The 19,985-nt window shown below is 34.1% G+C and overlaps 1 protein-coding gene across 1 annotated transcript in view; it reads left to right on the top strand.

Annotated features, from left to right (window-relative positions):
• Positions 1-19,985, top strand: part of LOC134271870 (cation-independent mannose-6-phosphate receptor-like) — a 92,943-nt gene that overhangs the window by 17,875 nt on the left and 55,083 nt on the right. Inside the window, exons 10-16 of the mRNA XM_062754083.1 lie at positions 334-486; positions 4,029-4,166; positions 4,543-4,723; positions 5,723-6,013; positions 7,078-7,246; positions 7,500-7,670; positions 17,871-18,089. Of these exons, the coding sequence (XP_062610067.1) occupies positions 334-486; positions 4,029-4,166; positions 4,543-4,723; positions 5,723-6,013; positions 7,078-7,246; positions 7,500-7,670; positions 17,871-18,089 (1,322 nt within the window). The remainder of the gene's footprint in view (positions 1-333; positions 487-4,028; positions 4,167-4,542; positions 4,724-5,722; positions 6,014-7,077; positions 7,247-7,499; positions 7,671-17,870; positions 18,090-19,985) is intronic.

Here is a 19,985-nt window from a genome sequence, read left to right as displayed (position 1 = left end):
ACTACTGCAAAACATGCAAAGTTAATTTTATTAACGAGCTATGTTGTTGACAGTGAATAAAAATTTCATCTTATTAGAAGTAAATTTATGTAAAAACAATTTATTTTGCCTGCAGTTACCTTTATTTAAAAAAAAACATCTGCACCATAACGGAGATGCTATGGAATTGTAGCCCTCTCCAGAAAACATCAGATTAAAAAAAATCGGGGAGGGCTACATTAATCCAGCTAATTTGTTATGTACCAAGACTCGGACTTAATGGCAAAATCCCAAAATATGAAATCAGAAAAACTGAATGTATTGTTCATTGTGTTGTGATGTATTCTATTGTAGATAATACAGGAGTACACAGTTTGGGGCAGTACCTCCAAAACCCGACCTTTGACCCTAGATCAAACACAATACAGATCAAATACACAGAGGGGGATTTTTGTAAGGACAACATGCAGAGAAAATCATCCATCATTACATTTATCTGTAAACCAGGTACTGTAACACACAGAGAAAATCCTCCTTCATGACATTTATTTGTAAACCAGGTACTGTAACAAACAGAGAAAATCATCCATCATTACATTTAACTGTAAACCAGGTACTGTTATTTAGTAACAAACAGAGAAAATCATCCATCATTACATTTATATGTAAACCAGGTACTGTAACACACAGAGAAAATCCTCCATCATGACATTTATTTGTAAACCACATACTGTAACACACAGAGAAAATCATCCATCATTACATTTAACTGTAAACCAGGTACTGTTATGTAGTAACAAACAGAGAAAATCATCCATCATTACTAGGGATGTCAAAATTGTCAATAATTGATATTCGAATATTCGATAGTAGTATTCGAATATTCGATAAAATAAATACATCTTGCATTATAATATGTATATATCTTCACTCTTATGTCAAGCAGTATATACGTTTTATGTCATTATTTTGGAATAAAATTCCATGTAGAGTTTTGCAAATGCAATTTAATTATATTCTTAAAACATTTTACGGAATATATGAAGAGTTTATATCCAAAATGTTATAAAAAAAATTTCCCCAAAAATTCAATAGATTCTTTTAATAAGTTCAAGATTAATTAATCATCTTACCAAAGTGTACACTGATAACCCTACAGATTTATACCACACATAACAATTATCTAATGGAGAAACTTTAAAAGCAATAATTACTTTTCGCTAATTAATTTCCTGATAATGATTTTAGATGATGTATACATAAACAAAAGTGTGTCCTTTTAACAATACAAACTAATTCTAAGTACTGGGCACTGTTATACCTTTAATTAAATGATCAAATGAAGAATTTAATAGACACACTATTCACAACTTAAAGGTAATCCAAGAGGAGTGTCTTTAATTTTATTTTAAATGAAATCTTATTATTGGTCAACGATGAGAATTCGATTCAATTTCTGATAAAACTTCAGTTTTTGCCAGATTTTTCATTCTTTTTGATGCTTGTATACTTAAAATCCGAATATTCGAATCATGAATTTATATTCAAATATCAACTCATCGAATGAATATTCGAATATTTGAATATTCGTTGACATCCCTAATCATTCCATTTAACTGTAAACCAGGTACTGTTATTTAGTAACAAACAGAGAAAATCCTCCTTCATGACATTTATCTGTAAACCAGGTACTGTGACAGACAGAGAAAATCATCCATCATTACATTTATCTGTAAACCAGGTACTGTAACACACAGAGAAAATCATCCATCATTACATTTAACTGTAAACCAGGTACTGTTATTCAGTAACAAACAGAGAAAATCATCCATCATTACATTTATCTGTAAACCAGGTACTGTAACACACAGAGAAAATCCTCCATCATGACATTTATCTGTAAACCAGGTACTGTGACAGACAGAGAAAATCATCCATCATTACATTTATCTGTAAACCAGGTACTGTAACACACAGAGAAAATCCTCCATCATGACATTTATCTGTAAACCAGGTACTGTGACAGACAGAGAAAACCATCCATCATTTATTTACATTTATCTGTAAACCAGGTACTGTGACAAACAGAGAAAATCATCCATCATTACATTTATCTGTAAACCAGGTACTGTAACACACAGAAAAAATCATCCATCATTACATTTATCTGTAAACCAGGTACTATAACACACAGAGAAAATCATCCATCATTACATTTATCTGTAAACCAGGTACTGTAACAAACAGAGAAAATCATCCATCATTACATTTATCTGTAAACCAGGTACTGTAACACACAGAAAAAATCATCCATCATTACATTTATCTGTAAACCAGGTACTGTAACAAACAGAGAAAATCTATTCCTATTGTTACCCCCTCCTCCAGTTATTCTAGCACTCCTCTTCAACTCCCTGTTTCTAATGGTCCCTACTACCTCACTTCTTAGAGACAACATTGTGTTTGCTTTCATCGTTCATTGTTTATAAACTTTGGAGTCAGCTTCATCTTTTACTTAGAAACTGCTAAATCAATTTTGACCAATTTTTGTTTATTATAAGTACTATGAAGTTCACCGTATTATATTTGGCTGTGTATTCTTTTTAGCGGCTTTGGCGGAACGCTGAAACAGCTTAATCAAGTACAGTAAAACTTCTCTAAACCGGCCAGCTGCCGGACTGAATAAAATGGCCGGACTAGAGGGGTGGCCGGTTTCCAGAGAATCTAACATACTGAAGAAATGTAGAACTGTGTGACAGATACTAGGAAAAATCTATTGGTGTCTGTTATAATTATCTGTCAACATGTTATTAATTATCGGCAGACACGTAATGTATTCTGAAGGTTTAAAAAATAAATCATTATTAGTGAGGATAAATTCGTCATACATGTTGATTTCTATAAAAAGAAATTAAAAAATAAAACAGAAAAAAACATGGAAAGTTACTTTGTTAACCATAAGCGAAGAAATAAACCAGACCCTTTACCTTAACTGAACTCTATACAGTATACTGCATGTATCTGTGTAGCGCTTACGTCATTAAAAAATTTGTACTTCAGTGAAAAGTAAATAATTAAAACATTTCTAAGCAATTCTTCTGTTAATTTAATTAATAAAAAATGTATATTTTGGTAAACATTTTATTTGTATTTTTCTTTCCTTAGCATTATGTAACTGTATCCAATTTTAAGGCCGCTTATGTGTTTTTAAAAAGATGATGAATATAGCGTGCGATAATTTGTTGATTTATTCTGTGATTTAAATTTATTAGTTGCTTGATATTTTATCAATTCAAGTTTAATTTTTTTTAATCATAATTATGTACACAACTTAGAGCGGCCATTTACATAGTCTAGCTGGCAAGATAACTACCCCTTCAAGACGGTTAAACAATAGAAAACCCTATGAGGCCATATTCAGTTTCCACACCTCTGACTTCTGGTGGGTAGGAGGGTATTTTTCACACCTCCGGCCGGTCATTATTACCGTGGCCAATGACAGTTAATTTCGTGTAATCAGAAATTGGCCGGTATGATGAGGGGAAATTTCCCATGTTTCTTAATTTTTGTTCTTGGAAAAGTGGCCGGTGTCCGGTTTTCAGGGGTGGCCGGTTTTATGAGAGTTTATGTGTAAAGAAATGTTAAGAATTTTGCCGGGACTTATAAATTTGGCCGATGTTCAGGGAAAACCGGTTTCCAGGGGGGCCGGTTTGGAGAAGTTTCACTGTACAATGCTAAATATCTTGCACATATGCACATAAATAAGAATATGAAGAAATGTGCTAAATGAAATCTATGCTAACTTATTCAAAAGTCAATTTCAGTCAAATATCATACGCTAAATATAATACATTTACAGTATATAGCATGCGAACAAAAAGTTATGAGAAACAAGGTCCTGCTTCTGCTGGGTCTGAGGGCTGCAGACAAAACTTTCATATTTAATGCAATCTCTTCACTCGTGGATAGCTAGCTGTAAACATTTGGCAGGACAATAATTCTTGAGCCCTTTAAAGATCTACTGTGTTTCCTTTCTTCTTTGTGTATAGGAGACATGGACAGTGGTCCAGTACTTTTGAGACGGTCCCTGGATGAGTGTATTTATGAATTTGAGTGGCAGACGGCAGCTGCTTGTGTTTTGTCACGAGAGACAGGCTCTGGCTGTATGGTGTACAATGAGGAACTAGGTAGGTGACTAGACACATGTATACTCAGGTATAAAGTACTGTACATGTACTGTTGTGTACAGGATGAACACTTCAGGAAATACAGTTGTACTTCAGTATGTCGAACTCGAATATCTCAAATACCATTGATTATGTGGAAATTAAATTTAAAAATCATGAAAATATACACTGATTATTTAGTACTCTCAATACTTACAAAACGTAAATCCCATCACAAGCAGAAGTTATGGAAAATATTTAAAACAATTTTGATTTATTTTAATGTACTAAATGTAATGCAATATGTATTAATTGATTTGAAGATGACTATATTTATCAAGATTTGTTGCAAGATGATGACATTCAAATAAACTAATACTGGTAACACATTTTGTAGGCATTAATTTTGATTTAAACAAGCTGAAGGGTTCAGAAGGACATTATTACAATGCAACAGCAAAAGAGTATGATTACATACTTAATATCTGTGGCCCAGTAACGAATACATTGTGTGACCAGAAACCTGGTCATGTCTCTAACCCTGGAGTGTGTCAAATCAAGCATGGAGGAACAGCTAAGTAAGTGTGTCAACTCAAGTATAGTAAGTCTGCCCAATCAGGTATGGAAGAATGGCCAAGTAAGTGTGTCAACTCAAGCATTAAGACTATAAGTCTATAAAGTCAAGCTTTGGAGAGACAGCTAATTAGTGCGTCAGATCAAGCATGACAACAAAGCTTACATGTACATTTAGTAAGTCTACCAATTCAAGTATGAAGGGACAGTTGAGTAAGGGAGTCAACTTAAGCATGGAGACAAAACATATTAAGTCTGCCAAGTCAAGCATGGAGGAGCAGCCATGTAAGTGTTTCAACTCATGCACGGAAACACGCATAGTTAAATATAAGCAAGCCAAGTAAATGTATCAACTCAATCTTCGTACGTCTACTTTGGCATGATACAAAATAAAAGATCTGAATCATCTACTGCCATCTTCACTAGCCAAGGGTTTCTGATACACTTTTTTCTCCATGAACCCCTGGCCTATGGTGCTATCAAAAACTATGGCATCATCAGAAATTAAAAGTGTATTTCAAAAATTAGAGATTTGAAAGATTTATTTACAAGAAGGTATTTAGTTATGTTTTTCTTTTGTTATTTAAAGTGCAAATCTACATCTTCAGTCTAGATTCTTAATCACATTTTCTGCACTTACCCTGGTAGTTGAAGATATTGGATAGAATGGCATGTTACCTTAAGGATCATTGTTTACTTTTTTTTTAAATTTTCATTCCCGAGATTGAAGGGTCATGAATCCCAAATACTGATGTTGTTTTAGTTATAAAAAGGAAAAAATTGCTGATTGGTTAACATTGATCCACGCCATTCACAACTTTGGGGAAAAAATAAAACATTAATTAACACCATAGGTCAAGGGTTTATGATTACAGAAGCATATCCAAACCCTTGGCTAGTGAAGTTTACTATTGCTTGTTTCAATTTACTTAATAAATTGTATGAATATATTATCTAAGCAAGGGATATAAATTGTTGACCATGTTCAATATTTGTCATTTCAGTGATGCTTTTGTTACTGGACAGGCCAATAGTAATCTCACATACTATGATGGATTCATCAAAATAAAGTATGAGAATGGAGCTTCGTATAACAGCAAGCCACCAGTGTCCCGCCGCACCGAGATAACCCTGATTTGTGACCGTCAGGCTGGACCAGGGTCTCCCCAATATGTGGATGAGGGGTTGATCACTCCTGCAACATATACCTTTTCCTGGAAAACCGAGTTTGCTTGTCCCAGTAGCCCTATAGAGTGTACAGCCACAGGGGGAGGCAAGCAGTATGACTTATCCAGGTAAACATTGCATAGTGGACCAAGCTTTCATGTGGTTCTTTTTTGTTGTTTTCTTCTGAAAAGTAGAGGATAGAACATGACAATGGAACTGTACAATACCGGCATTTTTAAACAGAATGGTTCTTTTAACAATACATGTACTTCAATCTATCATTATTTTTTATAGAACAGTGGGGTTTCAATAAGATTAATAATTTTGATATGGCAAAGATAATTCCCTTTTTTGTTGTTGCCCCCTGTCATTGATGATGAATCAACACCTTACAGAGTACAAATAAAGCTGATAATTGATCAGTTTTATCAATCAAAAATTTGATCTGTAATTGTTTATAAATGTACAATATGTAAAACTAAACAGGATGTATAATCAACAGAGAAGATTTTACTCATGAAGTAATTGACTAGTGAGAGATGTTGCAAGCATGGCTCAGTATGCCGAATTTTCTTAATAAGGGTAACCATACAAAACACATAAAACTGGATTTATGAGGCTTGAGGCTTTTGTTTTCAGAATATCCATTTTTTTTTTAATTTATTCTAGTACATTAAATATATACTTTGTGGAGAGTATTAAATACTGATTGGGATTTGGGTATTAAGCAAAATCAGTGATATTTTACCAGTAACTAAGAAACTTCTTGGGATAAACATAATCAGAGGCCACTTTCCAATCCTAGAGCTCTATCTGTGTATAGACAAATGTGCAGAATATATTTAATTAATCTCGTAGTTAATGAGATGATGGTATAAAGTAAATGTACTCTGTAGTTCTACAGTCACTTTCTGTCAATCTACTGTAGATCACTGAATTTTGCGACACCTTATTTTCGCGAGATAGTCATTGACTCTTGCTTTATATATTCTTAAGGAATACTATTATGCGCGAGAATTAAATTTTCGCGAGCACACTGTCTCGCGTAATCACACGAAAATAAATTTTTTGCATTCAAAAAGTGATTTACAGGATTTGAAATAACAACTTTATATTAATTGTTTAGTAGATTATGCCTATTAATTTAGAAACACTCAGATGAACACTGTGACCCATGTTCCTCTCTTTTTAGCTTATCTAGAGGTGCAGCACAGGGGAATTGGGCCATAGTGGATGACTCTAGCCCTAACTCCAGGGTCAAGTTTTACATCAATGTGTGTAGTCCTTTAAAGGAGGTCCGTGTGGGGGCGGGCTGTAGTCCTTTTGCTGCTGTGTGTCAGACTGGCTACAAGAATGGACAGGTACTAGTACAACATTCGGCCAATCAGTTTAAATGCCAAAGCAGTACAAGTAACTGGGAATAAAGCAGAATATCAAGGAATATCTGAAGATGTAAAGTTAAAGAATGAAGCAGTATACAGTATGGATTGAAACTGAATTTACAAAATCAGGAAATCTTTATTTTCAAATTTTATTTGAGTGCAATAACTTTCTATGGAATAAAACTAATTGAAACATTAACATATACATTGTCCTATGATGGATGATTTGTAGGAGGAATTGCTGTTTGATAATCTTGGGGAGGTGACATCAGGCCCCACTGTAGATCGGGAGGGTCAGCTTACACTCCGATACGTCAGTGTAAAGAGTGAGTGTCAGGATATCAACAGCCAGAGGAAGAACTGGACCACCAGCATTCACTTTGTCTGTAAGAGGGGAGCACTGGTACGTCAAACAGGGGGCACTGCTAGTTAACATTCCGATTAGATTCAAGGCTATACAAAATTAATTTCTTGGTTCTCAGGCCCTCCCTCATCTCTTCCAAGCGTGCCTCATTGACCCTTTTTATTGCAAAATCAATAATATAAAAAAACAAATCACCTCTATCGTCATTTTTTGAGGTTATGTACAATGTAAAGAGCTTCCTCATCTTATTTTGGGGGCAATAAAAGTCTTCAAAAATTGCCCCCTCCCTCATCATATTTCTTGAAAAAAGGCCTGAGAACCAAGGAATTAACTCTGCATGGCCTTATATCTTGTTATTAAGTTATAATTACAATTTAATAGGAGTTAGAACAGATTACTGTAAACCAATTATTATACGCGTCATTTTTTATTCGCGACTGACCGCCAGAGAACTTATCCGCGACGATTTATTTCCGCGAACGAGTGGTCACATTTTTTTTTATTTCCACGAGTATTTTTGAAACAAATAAAAATTTTATTTCCGCCCATTAAAATGGTAGCCTGAGGTCTGCTTACGCATTATTCAAGACATTCTGTGCATTGCGTCCATTTAAAATCTTATATCCGCCCCTACAGTAGATAAAATGTTTACCATGAGTATACTTCATACGCATTTTTACAACGCTCAAACGAAAATCGGGGGAAAATCTAGGAGATTAAAATTGATTTCAAACTCTCAATTGTAAAAGTGCCTCATACTAATTGGGTAATCGACGCTTTCTAAGATCTACACAGCCAAGGGGCAATTATTATAAATGGTTGGGACAGAGCAGGACTGGGCCATAATTAGCCGCAATTAACCAGGCTATCTCTGACTCGTCTGTAACAATAAATGAACAATAATAACACAAGCTGAAATGATTATTGACATTTTAATCATTTTTAGACAAATAGTTTTAGATTTGCCATTCATTTTTATTTTTTCTGAATGTTTGTAATTAAATTTCAACTGCTTCTTGTACACTAACAGTAAAGTTTTTCCATGATTACTTGTTGAACTGTCGGGATCGGTATTGAAAAAAGGGCAAATAACTCTAAATAAATCATGATATGGGAATATGATGAACAACTGGTTCGCGACGATAAATATCCGCGAGCAGAGGTTACTCGCGGAACTCGCGGATATTTATCGCACGCGTATAATACTTGGTTTACAGTAGTCCTCTTTATAACCTCTGGCATCATGTGTTTATAGAGTATTTATTAATGATTTATATACATGTGTATTCTGAAAATTGGACAAAAATATTTTATTTATATATTTTATACTGCTCCATAAGACATTAAAGTACAAAAATGGTCCATCAGACAAGGGAGTTACAGCACTACCAACAAGTTATACTCTATTAGAGTCTACAGGAGGGGAATTTATCATCTCATTATTATGGAGAAAAGCAATTCTCAGGAAGAAAAATCACTTTTGTTTAATGTTTTATTCCTGAAATATATTTAAAAATCATGATCAGCAGTCCACTTGTGAATAAATACTCTCATAATATTTATTATTTATGTAAGAAAAAAACCCGTGATCAATTTGATTTGAGAAAATTACTCTATAGCTGGTTAAAATCGTGCGGAAAAGATCGCAATTTGTTAATTTTTAGCTCACCTGAGCCAAAGGTCAAGTGAGCTTTTCTGATCACATTTTGTCCGTCGTCCGTCAGTCTGTCCATCTGTCTGTCTAGCTGTCCGTTTGTAAACTTTTCACATTTTTGACTTCTTCTCAAGAACGACAGGGCCAATTTTGACCAAACTTGGTACAAAGCATATTTTGGTGAAGGGGAATTGAAATTGTTAAAATAAAGGGCCAAGTCCCCTCACAAGGGGAGATAATCAAGAAAAGACAAAAATAGGATGGGGTCATTAAAAAATTTTCTTCTCAAGAACCACTGGGCCAGAAAAGCTGAAACTTATGTGGAAGCATCCTTGGGTAGTGTAGATTCTAAATTGTTCAAATCATGACCCCCAGGGGTAGGGCGGGGCCACAATGGGGAATCAAAGTTTTACATAGAAACATGTAGGAAAAATCTTTAAAAATCTTCTTCTCAAGAACCACTGACCAGAAAAGCTGAAACTTTTGTGGAAGCATCCTGGGATAGTGTAGATTCTAAATTGTTCAAATCATGACCCCCGGTGGTTGGGCGGGGCCACAATGGGGAATCAAAAGTTTTACATAGAAATATGTAGAAAAAATCTTTAAAAATCTTCTTCTCAAGAACCACAGAGCCAGGAAAGCTGAAACTTATGTGGAAGCATCCTGGGGTAGTGTAGATTTTAAATTGTTCAAATCATGACCCCAGGGTAGGGCGGGGCAACAATAGGGAATCAAAGTGTTACATAGAAACATAGGAAAAATCTTTAAAAATCTTCTTCTCAAGAACCACTGGGCCAGAAAAGCTGAAACTTTTGTGGAAGCATCCTGGGGTAGTGTACATTTTAATTTGTTCAAATCATGACCCCCCGGGGGGTGGGCGGGGCCACAATGGGGAATGAAAGTTTTACATAGAAATATATTGGAAAAATCTTAAAAAATATCTTCTTTTCAAGACCCACTGGGCTAGAAAAGCTGAAACTTATCTGGAAGCATCCTGGGGTAGTGTAAATTCTAAATTGTTCATATCATGACCCTCGAGGTAGGGTGGGGCCACAATGGGGAATCTAATTTTTACATACTAGAAATATATTGGAAAAATCTTTAAAAATCTTCTTCTCAAGAACCATTGGGCCAGAAAAGCTGAAATTCATGTGGAAGCATCCTGGGGTAGACAAGTGTAGATTCTAAATTGTTCAAATCATGACCCCCGGGGTAGGGACCACAATGGGGAATCAAAGGATCCTATGGTAGTGTAGATTTTAAATTGTCTAAATTATGATCAGTGGGGTAGGGTGGGGTCACAATATGTATTACAAGGAGGAAATCTGGTAAAGAACGGAATGGTCAAAGCTTCTCAGGTGAACGATGTGGCCCATGGGCTGTATCGACTGAAAAGTCAAGTGTATATATCGTGTCGATTTTGAGCCAGATTGAATAATAACGAAAAACAAGAATGATCCCAATTTGAAGTCAAAACAATGTTATACATTCAGATTTTTTTTTATTTCTGAGTCCAAACCAGAAAAATTGTACTGTGGTCAAAATGTTAAACTTTTAATCATATAGTTGAAATTAATTGATTGTCTATACCCTGTTTACTAGTTCTACTTAACTGACTTGATTAAAGATAATGACTGAGTGTTACACACGGGTGAAAATAAACAAGCATGTTTTATTAGCTCTTCTGAGCCAAAGGCTCAAAGAGCTAATGCTATGGCCATTTGTGTTGTGTGCGTCGTGCGGTGTGCGTTAACTTTTTAGAATATGGGCCATAACTCAAGAACCCCTTGGCCAATCAGTGTCAAATTTGTCACAGGGTATCCTTGGCCCAAGGGCTACCATTTATACTAAAAGAAGGGTTGGGACCCTAAAACAAGGGGAGATAATCAGGAAAACAAAACCAAAAGTACTGGTTGCAAAAAAATCTTCTTCTCCAGAACCACCAGGCAGATTTTCACCAAACTTACATACAATGATCAGGATATGTTGAAGATTAAAAATTGTTCAAGGCATGACCCTGGGGCAAAGGGCGTGGTCTCAAGGTCACTTCAAAGTTGACCTAAATTTACAATTAATGAAAATGTCTATATTTTGCTTACTATAAGGACTAGGATCGTCAAATCTTGTAAGTAGATGCATCTTAGGACTTCACATCATGTTAACTCAAAAGTAGGTCACGGTGACCTACTTTTTTAATTTTGCGGGGATTTGTTTTCAAATTGATTTGAAGGCATATTTAGGACACTTTAAGGCCTATGATCATCAAACTTTGTCAGTTGATGCATCTTGGGTCCTTGAACAACGTCAACTTAAAAGTAGGTCACCGTGACCTACTTTTTGAACTTTATGACTTATTCTTTTTAAAACATTTCATCCCATTATTTCAGACACTGAGAGGGTTAGAATCATCAAATCTTGTAAGTTGCTGCATTTTGGGACCTTAAAACATATTTAAGTAAAAGTAGGTCACTGTGACCTACTTTTAGAATTTTGCAGGCATTTGTTTTCAAATTGTTTAAAAGGCATATTTTGATTACCTTCAGACCAATGATCATCAAACTTGGTCAGCTGATGCATCTTGGGACTCTGAAAAATGTCGACCAAAATGTAGGTCACTGTGACCTACTTTCGACATTTTATGGCTATATTTCAGTATCTCAGGTATTTATTGGCTTAGAATCATCAAACTTTGTGAGTTGATGCATCTTGGGTTTTCGGAGAGTGATGACCAAAAATTAGGTCACGGTGACCTACTTTCAATATTTTATGGCTATATTTATGTATCTCCAGTACTTATCGGCTTACAATCATCAAACTTTGTCAGTTGATGCATCTTGGGTTTTCGGAGAATGTCGACCAAAAAGTAGGTCACGGTGACCTACTTTTGACATTTAATGGCTATATTTATGTATTTCTGGTACTTATCGGTTTAGAATCATCAAACTTTGTTAGTTTATGCCTCTTGGGTTTTTAGAGAATGTCGACCAAAAAGTAGGTCACAGTGACCTACTTTTGAATATCTCAGGTATTTATTGGCTTAGAATTATCAAACTTCGTCAGCAGATGCATCTTAGGCCTCTGATAAATGTCAACCAAAATGTAGGTCATGATGACCTACTTTTGACATTTAATGGCTACATTAATGTATCTCCAGTATTTATTGGCTTAGAATCATCAAACTTTGTCAGTTGATGCATCTTGGGTTTTTGGAGAATGTCGACCACAAAGTAGGTCACGGTGACCTACTTTTGACATTTTATGGCTATATTTGAGTATTTCCGGTACTTATTGGCTTAGAATCATCAAACTTTGTTAGTTTATGCCTCTTGGGTTTTCAGAGAATGTCGAACAAAGAGTAGGTCACGGTGACATACTTTTGAATATCTCAGGTATTTATTGGCTTAGAATCATCAAACTTTGTTAGTTGATGCATCTTGGGTTTTCCAAGAATGTAGACCAAAAAGTAGGTCAAGGTGACCTACTTTTGAATATCTCAAATACATATTGGCTTAGAATCTTCAATCTTAGTTTGTCTATTAATGCATCTTGAGTCCTCAGAAAACTTAAATCTTAAAGTAGGTCACCGTGACCTACTAATGTTTTTTTTTTAATAGCTGTATTAAAATATCTTCATTCCTAATTGGCTAAGAATCATTAAACTTTTTATCAGTTGATGCAACTTAAGTTTTAGGATAATTAGGGTTAGAGGCTTCAAATACAAGTGATAGGTTGTACAATTTATCAGAAGAGCGATTCAAGGCCCTTGGACCTCTTGTATGGCTATATTAAATTATCTCCGGTACTTATTGGCTTAGAATCATCAAAATTTTTAATTTGATGCATCTTGGGTTTTCAGAGAATGTTGACCAAAAAGTAGGTCACGGTGACCTACTTTTGAATATCTCAGGTATTAATTGGCTTAGAATCATCAAACTTTGTCAGTTGATGCATCTTGGGTTTTCCAAGAATGTAGACCAAAAAGTAGGTCAAGGTGACCTACTTTTGAATATCTCAAATACATATTGGCTTAGAATCTTCAATCTTAGTTTGTCTATTAATGCATCTTGAGTCCTCAGAAAACTTCAATCTTAAAGTAGGTCACCGTGACCTACTGATGGTTTTTTTTATAGCTTTATTAAAATATCTTCATTCCTAATTGGCTATGAATTATCAAACTTTTTATCAGTTGATGCAACTTAGGTTTTAGGATACATAGGGTTAGAGGCTTCAAATACAAGTGATAGGTTGTACAATTTATCAGAAGAGCGATTCAAGGCCCTTGGGCCTCTTGTTAAATAATTTCATTACTCTTCTACAAGATGGTAAATTAATTGTTAGCTATAGAAATTAATTTAATGATTAATAAGCTTTAAAAACATCAACAACTACTTGTTTGTAATTGATCCATACACCCGCATAATTATAAAGACAGTCTACATCCCGGATATATATTAAGGTGGAATGCCACACCAATTTTTTATTGAGTTGGCTCGCGTAGCGAGCTACTCCCTGTCGACATAGCCGTTTCAGAGCTGTAAATTTTTTCACGCATTCATCAAGGTGATCCATACGCCAAATATAACAGTTCTAGCAAAAAATGCTTTGGTTTGAGTGATTGAATAAACTTAAGAGGTAAAAACTGTATAAAATTTCATACTGTAACATTATTTATGCCTTCATGCTTTTAAAGAAATTTTTGATTAAGTACCTGAAAGATGTACAATTACTGCGTATGAATGTATGTTCAAGCATGTTAGGCGGATCTAATCTTCCCATCTGAAGTTTATTTATAATTGACCTAGAATACTCCCTAACACAAACATCTGCTGCTCTCATTAGCTGCAGCTAGTTGTTGTTGAAAATCTATTTTTAGAATCCAGATTTGCTGTGGGAATCTTTAACCTAATTATTCCATAACACTGACCACTTCAGCTAGTGTGCTGAAATTCATTATAGAATCCAGTCAAAATAATACGGAAGCCCATTAGTGCCAACCTGTATATATAAAGGAAAAGCAATATACACTTTATTTATGAACCGAACATGGATCAGACATATAATATTCAATCTCTTAAGATGCAAAATAAACTGAATATATTAAGGTATGGTGCCCAGATGTATGAAAAAGCTCAATTGACTCGAGCGAGTCAACTCGCAGGCCTTTAATTTTATAGATCTTTGAGCCCTCCTTTTTAAACAATGGTTTCAGCATTGAAAGGCCGATATTAGCTCTTAATTATTTTATATGAATTTTTTTGTATTTTTTCAAAGAAAATGAAAAAAATTATTTACATCCAAATTAGATGGTTTCTTGTAAAAATTTTGCTGTAAATGAATGCATCACATGAATACCTAATAAAATATGTAAAGAAAGTCTGGTTAGACTTTTTAATTTTTTTTACAAAAAATTATTTATGAAAATAAAACACATTATTTGTGAATATTTTTTAAACCTATGGTTAAAAACACCATAAAACTAGTCACAACTAAGGGGAACATGTTTGTCAATCATATTTTTAAAAGAAATTGAAACGAAATTGAGAAATTTTAGAGAAATTAATTTTTTTAATATTTGGACCTAACCCGATCAAAATTAAACTGATCCCGATCAAAATTAACACAAAATGAATAAAATGCTAATTTATTGCCTCTTCATGTATTACAATGAAGAAATCTATTTTATTGTCAAGTTCTGTAATGTTTTAACCCTTATAACACCTAATCAGACTAGCGTTCTCAGGAAAATGTTATTCATTTCCAATAATTGTACAATTATGGTCGGGATCGGTTTAATTTTGATCGGGTTTGGCCAAAATTAAAAAAAAATTATTTCTCTAAAATTTAGCTATTTCGTTTCAATTTCTTTTATAAATATGATTAATGATCATGTTCTCCCCAGTTGTGGCTGGTTTTTAGAAGATTTTAACCACAAATTTAAAAAATATTCACAAATAATGTGTTTTGTTTTCATAAATAATTTTTTATTAAAAAAATTAAAAAGTCTACCCAGACTTTCTTTACATATTTTATTAGGTATTCATGTGATGCATTCATTTACAGCAAAATTTTTACAAGAAACCATCTAATTTGGATGTAAATAATTTTTTTCATTTTCTTTGAAAAAATACAAAAAAATTCATATAAAATAATTAAGGGCTAATATCGGCCTTTCAATGCTAAAACCATTGTTTAAAAAGGTTGACTCAGAGATCTATGAAATAAAAAGTTGGTGTGGCATTCCTCCTTAATTATGTGTTTGTACAGAAAGACAATTTGAAATAGATTTAAAGAATTATTCACTGTATGTTGAATTCGCAGGATTTCTTTTTCCGCAAATATAGCGAATGTAAACTCCGCAAGTTAATTTCCTGCTGTACAGTAACATAAGATTTACAGCATAAGATGTTAGTGATATATTAGTATATTCTTCACCCCTGTTACAATTATTTATTCAGTTTTTGACCAAGGAAATGGATCATACATATCTGACAATGATGCAGACAAGATAAAGAGAAACTGCTTTTTGTGCTCTTCCTAACTTTTAGGACATATTGCAAAATTTATTGCACCCCTTGTATAACCTCTGTCCATGGACTTCAATCATTGAATGTTTGCATTCTTGGTGTTAAGATTGGAATTCAAATATGAATAGGCTACTACCTTTTTTACTTGCTCAGACAACCAGCTATAACCACAGCCTGAGTTAAAATTAAGAGCCATTCTCTGTAATGATTTGAAATTTTATATAGGAGCTGTGGCACGCATAGTCTCAGAATTTCTCCAAACTCTCTATGATAAAAGTCATTGACACCCTAAACTGAAATCAGGCAAAAATTGGTTGCTATGTTTTATAGTTACCATGGCAACATGTCTTAAAGGTTGAAAAATGGCATTTTTTAACATGTTTAGAGCCCCATAGTTAACATTTGCGGCAAAGCAAACAATTGGCAATGACTGTTTCTGAAAGTTCAAGGTCAGATGTCTCAGATGCATGATAAACATGTTTGGTAAATCAACTATTACACACGTTACTATGGTAACAAAGTATCCAAAAGTAAAAAAAAATATTCATTGAATTTTATAAAGTCATACACGTAAAAATAAAAAGCAATTATAGGATGAAATGCGACCAAATAATAGAAAAAAGAGCCTTGAAACATATACCAAGAACAAAATATGATATTTTACTTTGGTTGGCAATGGTTGCCAAGGTTTTTATACCACAGAGAGCCTTCAAAGTAACACTCTGTATGTTTAAATCTGATCCTCTCTTTTAAAAAAAGCACATTTCCTCATAACTAATGATCAATTTTATAAGATGTTGGTGTGCTCCAAGTTTTCCCATTTGAAAAAAATCAGATTAGATTCTTTAAATAGAGCGTTGCTATGGAAATAAGCAGAAAATATATGCTTAAAAACCTGAAAAATATTTTCTTTCCTTGGATACGTACCCTTAAATGTAGATTCCCAAAACTTTTATGATTGATATTTATTAACAGATAACTTGACTTGTAATTTTGACTATCATCCAATCTCTAAGTGGATGCAAGAAGTTGGCACACAGGGTTTAATATTGATATAAAGTTCACAAAATCGAATATTTTCCCTTCTTGGTAACCATAGCAACAGTGTTGTTTTATTCATCAAATTTTATCAATATATGATATTCAACTTCATTTCTAACAGATAAGTACTATTCAAGCTGAGTCCATTAATTTGTTTCTTGATTAAATGGCAATTTAATTCTTAATTCAGTGAATAATAATTCACTTTTAAGCACTGGTACGTTGTTTCCATGGTAACACTGCAAAGTAGCAATTATGCCCAATTTTTTTTATGGTTTTGGTGTTGCAAGGTATTAAGGATGCATATTTGCCAGTCTTGAATTTTCATGTTTTTCCTCAAGACAGTAGCATAAACCCAATCTTGGTTACTTGTTTTGCATGGTTACACTGTGTTACCATGGCAACCATAAAAGTTATTTATAGAATAATATTGCTTATACTTATATACTTAAGGTCAAACATTTTCATTGTTTTTCTTAAGTCGTTGATTGAGTTTAAGCATGTAACACCTACCATTAGTGAATACGGAGTGTTTTTCAGCATATTTCAGCATTTTAAATGTATTCCAAATGTACCCTTGGTTACCACTTACTTAGAGATATATTCTAAACAGTTTCTTTACAGTATAAGTAACATCAAGGTGTCATGTTTTTGTGAGAATGGTTTGTTTGCTTTTTCTAGTTTTTATTAAGACACAGTCAAGATTTAAAGTGGCTGAAAATCTCGATTTTTCAAACTTTTCCGACTGTTGCCATAGCAACCGAGACACATAGCAACGAAATTTTGTTTGATATTTGTTTCTGGTGTCAAGCACTAAGCATGGGTGAAGTTTCATCAAAATTGGTGACCATGCGTGGCAATGAAGTTTAAGTGGTTACAGAGAATGGCTATTAAACAGTATAGAACATTCTAGGGTCTGTTCTACCATGGAGTTTTCTCTGACCATTCTTGTCAAATATTATGATTCAACATCATTGTATAGCAGTTGAAATAATTTCTGACTATTTGTTGTATAAACAGACCAGTGGTCCCAGCCCCCCTCAGAAGATTGGTCAGTGTGAGTATTCCTTTGTGTGGGAGACAGAGACGGCCTGTCCTGTAGCTGACACAGATACTGAGAATGACAACTGTACCATCAGGGACCGTAACTCTAACTACACATTCAACCTGTCCCCATTAAAACAGAGAGGAGAGAAAGATTACTATGAAGTGAATGCAACAGGGACCGACAAAATTAGGGTTAGTTTACTTCTACCAAGTGGTTGTCATTTAAGATGAAACACTGTGTTTTAACTACATGTATTAATGATTATATTAAAGATTAACAAATCATTAAATGGTAAAAACAAACACATACAAAAACAAATACATTTATTTGACAATAATGAGCAACAAGTTTTATGTATTAAAATGTATTATTTATGATAGATCGTTTCAAAACTTTCTTTCACATACTTTAAATGTAAAGACAAGAGCGGAGTCCTGATATATTTTTGCTTTAAATTAAAAAAAATTATACCGCTATGTTCATTTGAGAAAAAAAATATTTCAGAAGCCACTATTGCGTTGAAAGTATATTGAATTCAATGCCCTTAAAATTTTTGTATGTAGTTGATTAATTTTAACACATTTTCTATAAAAGGAAAAGAAAAGAAACAAATATAAATTATACATTACCGTGTAATTTCCTTTTGTTGTTCCTTTTTTTAGGTCACCTGAGTAAACTCAGGTGACCTATTGCTATCCGTTTTCGTCCGTCGTGCGTTAACTTTTGAACATTTTCAGCTTCTTATCTGCAACAATGAACCAATTTCAACCAAATTTGGCACAAAGCATCTGTTGGTGAAGGGGAACAAAAATTGTGAATTTCATGTTCTCTGCCCCCCTGGGGCCTGAGGGGTGGGGCCAAAACCACTAAAATTAATGCAATCTTTAAAAATCTTCTTCTTTACTCCTGGACATCAAGCAGTCAAACTGTTTGCATGATTGTAATCAGCAATGAGTTTTCTACCAAAATTGTGAAATTCATGGCCCTGGGGTCAGGGGTTCTAGTGCTAGGGCGGGGCTAAATAAGTAGGTAGTGAAAAAGCAATATTTCTTTGAAAATCTTCTTCTCTGCTCCTGGGTATGAAATAAACCAACTAAGTACATAGTTATGATGAGCAAGAGTGCCTCTACCAAAATTGTGAAATTCATGGCCCTGGGGTCAGGGGTTCTGGTGTTAGGGCGGGGCTCTATAGATTATATAATGAAAATACATGAATTCTTTGAAAATCTTCTTCTCTGCTCCTGGCCCCGGGATCATGAAACAGACTCAGACTTAAGTCAAAATTTCAATTATCTATAAAATTTTTAAAACCTGTTAATGGAAACTAATAATTTGCATACAACAGCAGACTGATGACACAAAAACGGAAGGCATTTTCATTTTGGGCTGCTTGACCTCTAAAAAAATTCAGCATCTAAGGTATTTTTTGACTTAAGCTTAAGGTGCTTCATGATCCCGGGGCCTGGGGATTAAATAAACTAACTAAGTACATAGTTATGATGTGCAAGAGTGCCTCTACCAAAATTGTGAATTTTATGGCCCCAGGGTCAGGGGTTCTTGTTTTAAGGTGGGGCTCTAATGATTAAATAGTGAAATGTATGTATTCTTTGAACATCTTTTGCTTTGCTCCTGGTTAATATACTAATGATCTAATTACATATTTAAGGGCAGTATTTATTTTATTTTCAGTTTTACAAACCCTCCGCTCAAGGTTTTGAATTTTCAGAAAAAAATAAAACAATTTTTTTCTTTCCGATGTCAAATTTGAGTCGGGATTGATATTTCAAATTAACGAACTCGCACTTCCGGTTTTAAGATGAAACGGCGGGTAAATAAAGCTAGATCTGAGAAGATAACTTGGTTTAGGCCTAGTGTAAAATTCATCGATACGAGTGTCATTCAAACCATTTCACCCGTTCAAAGGACAAATAAAATGCTGATGACTTTGTTGCACAATGACATGCTGGTGAGATAATTATGTATTCATTTCAAAAGTATCTGTCTGTTAATTATTTTCGTCCCCCAGGTTTTAAACTGCCTGTGGTAGCTATTGCATATTGCCAGCGACATTGTTTAGGTCTCTGTTA

Source organism: Saccostrea cucullata, unplaced genomic scaffold (genome assembly GCF_032062105.1).
Source record: "Saccostrea cucullata isolate Sc308-1 unplaced genomic scaffold, CSIRO_AGI_Scuc_v1 ctg635, whole genome shotgun sequence".
In the NCBI taxonomy this organism is placed as follows: Eukaryota; Metazoa; Mollusca; class Bivalvia; order Ostreida; family Ostreidae; genus Saccostrea; species Saccostrea cuccullata.
The sequence above is the reverse complement of the archived record's forward strand: the minus strand, read 5'-3'. Positions and strand labels throughout refer to the sequence as shown.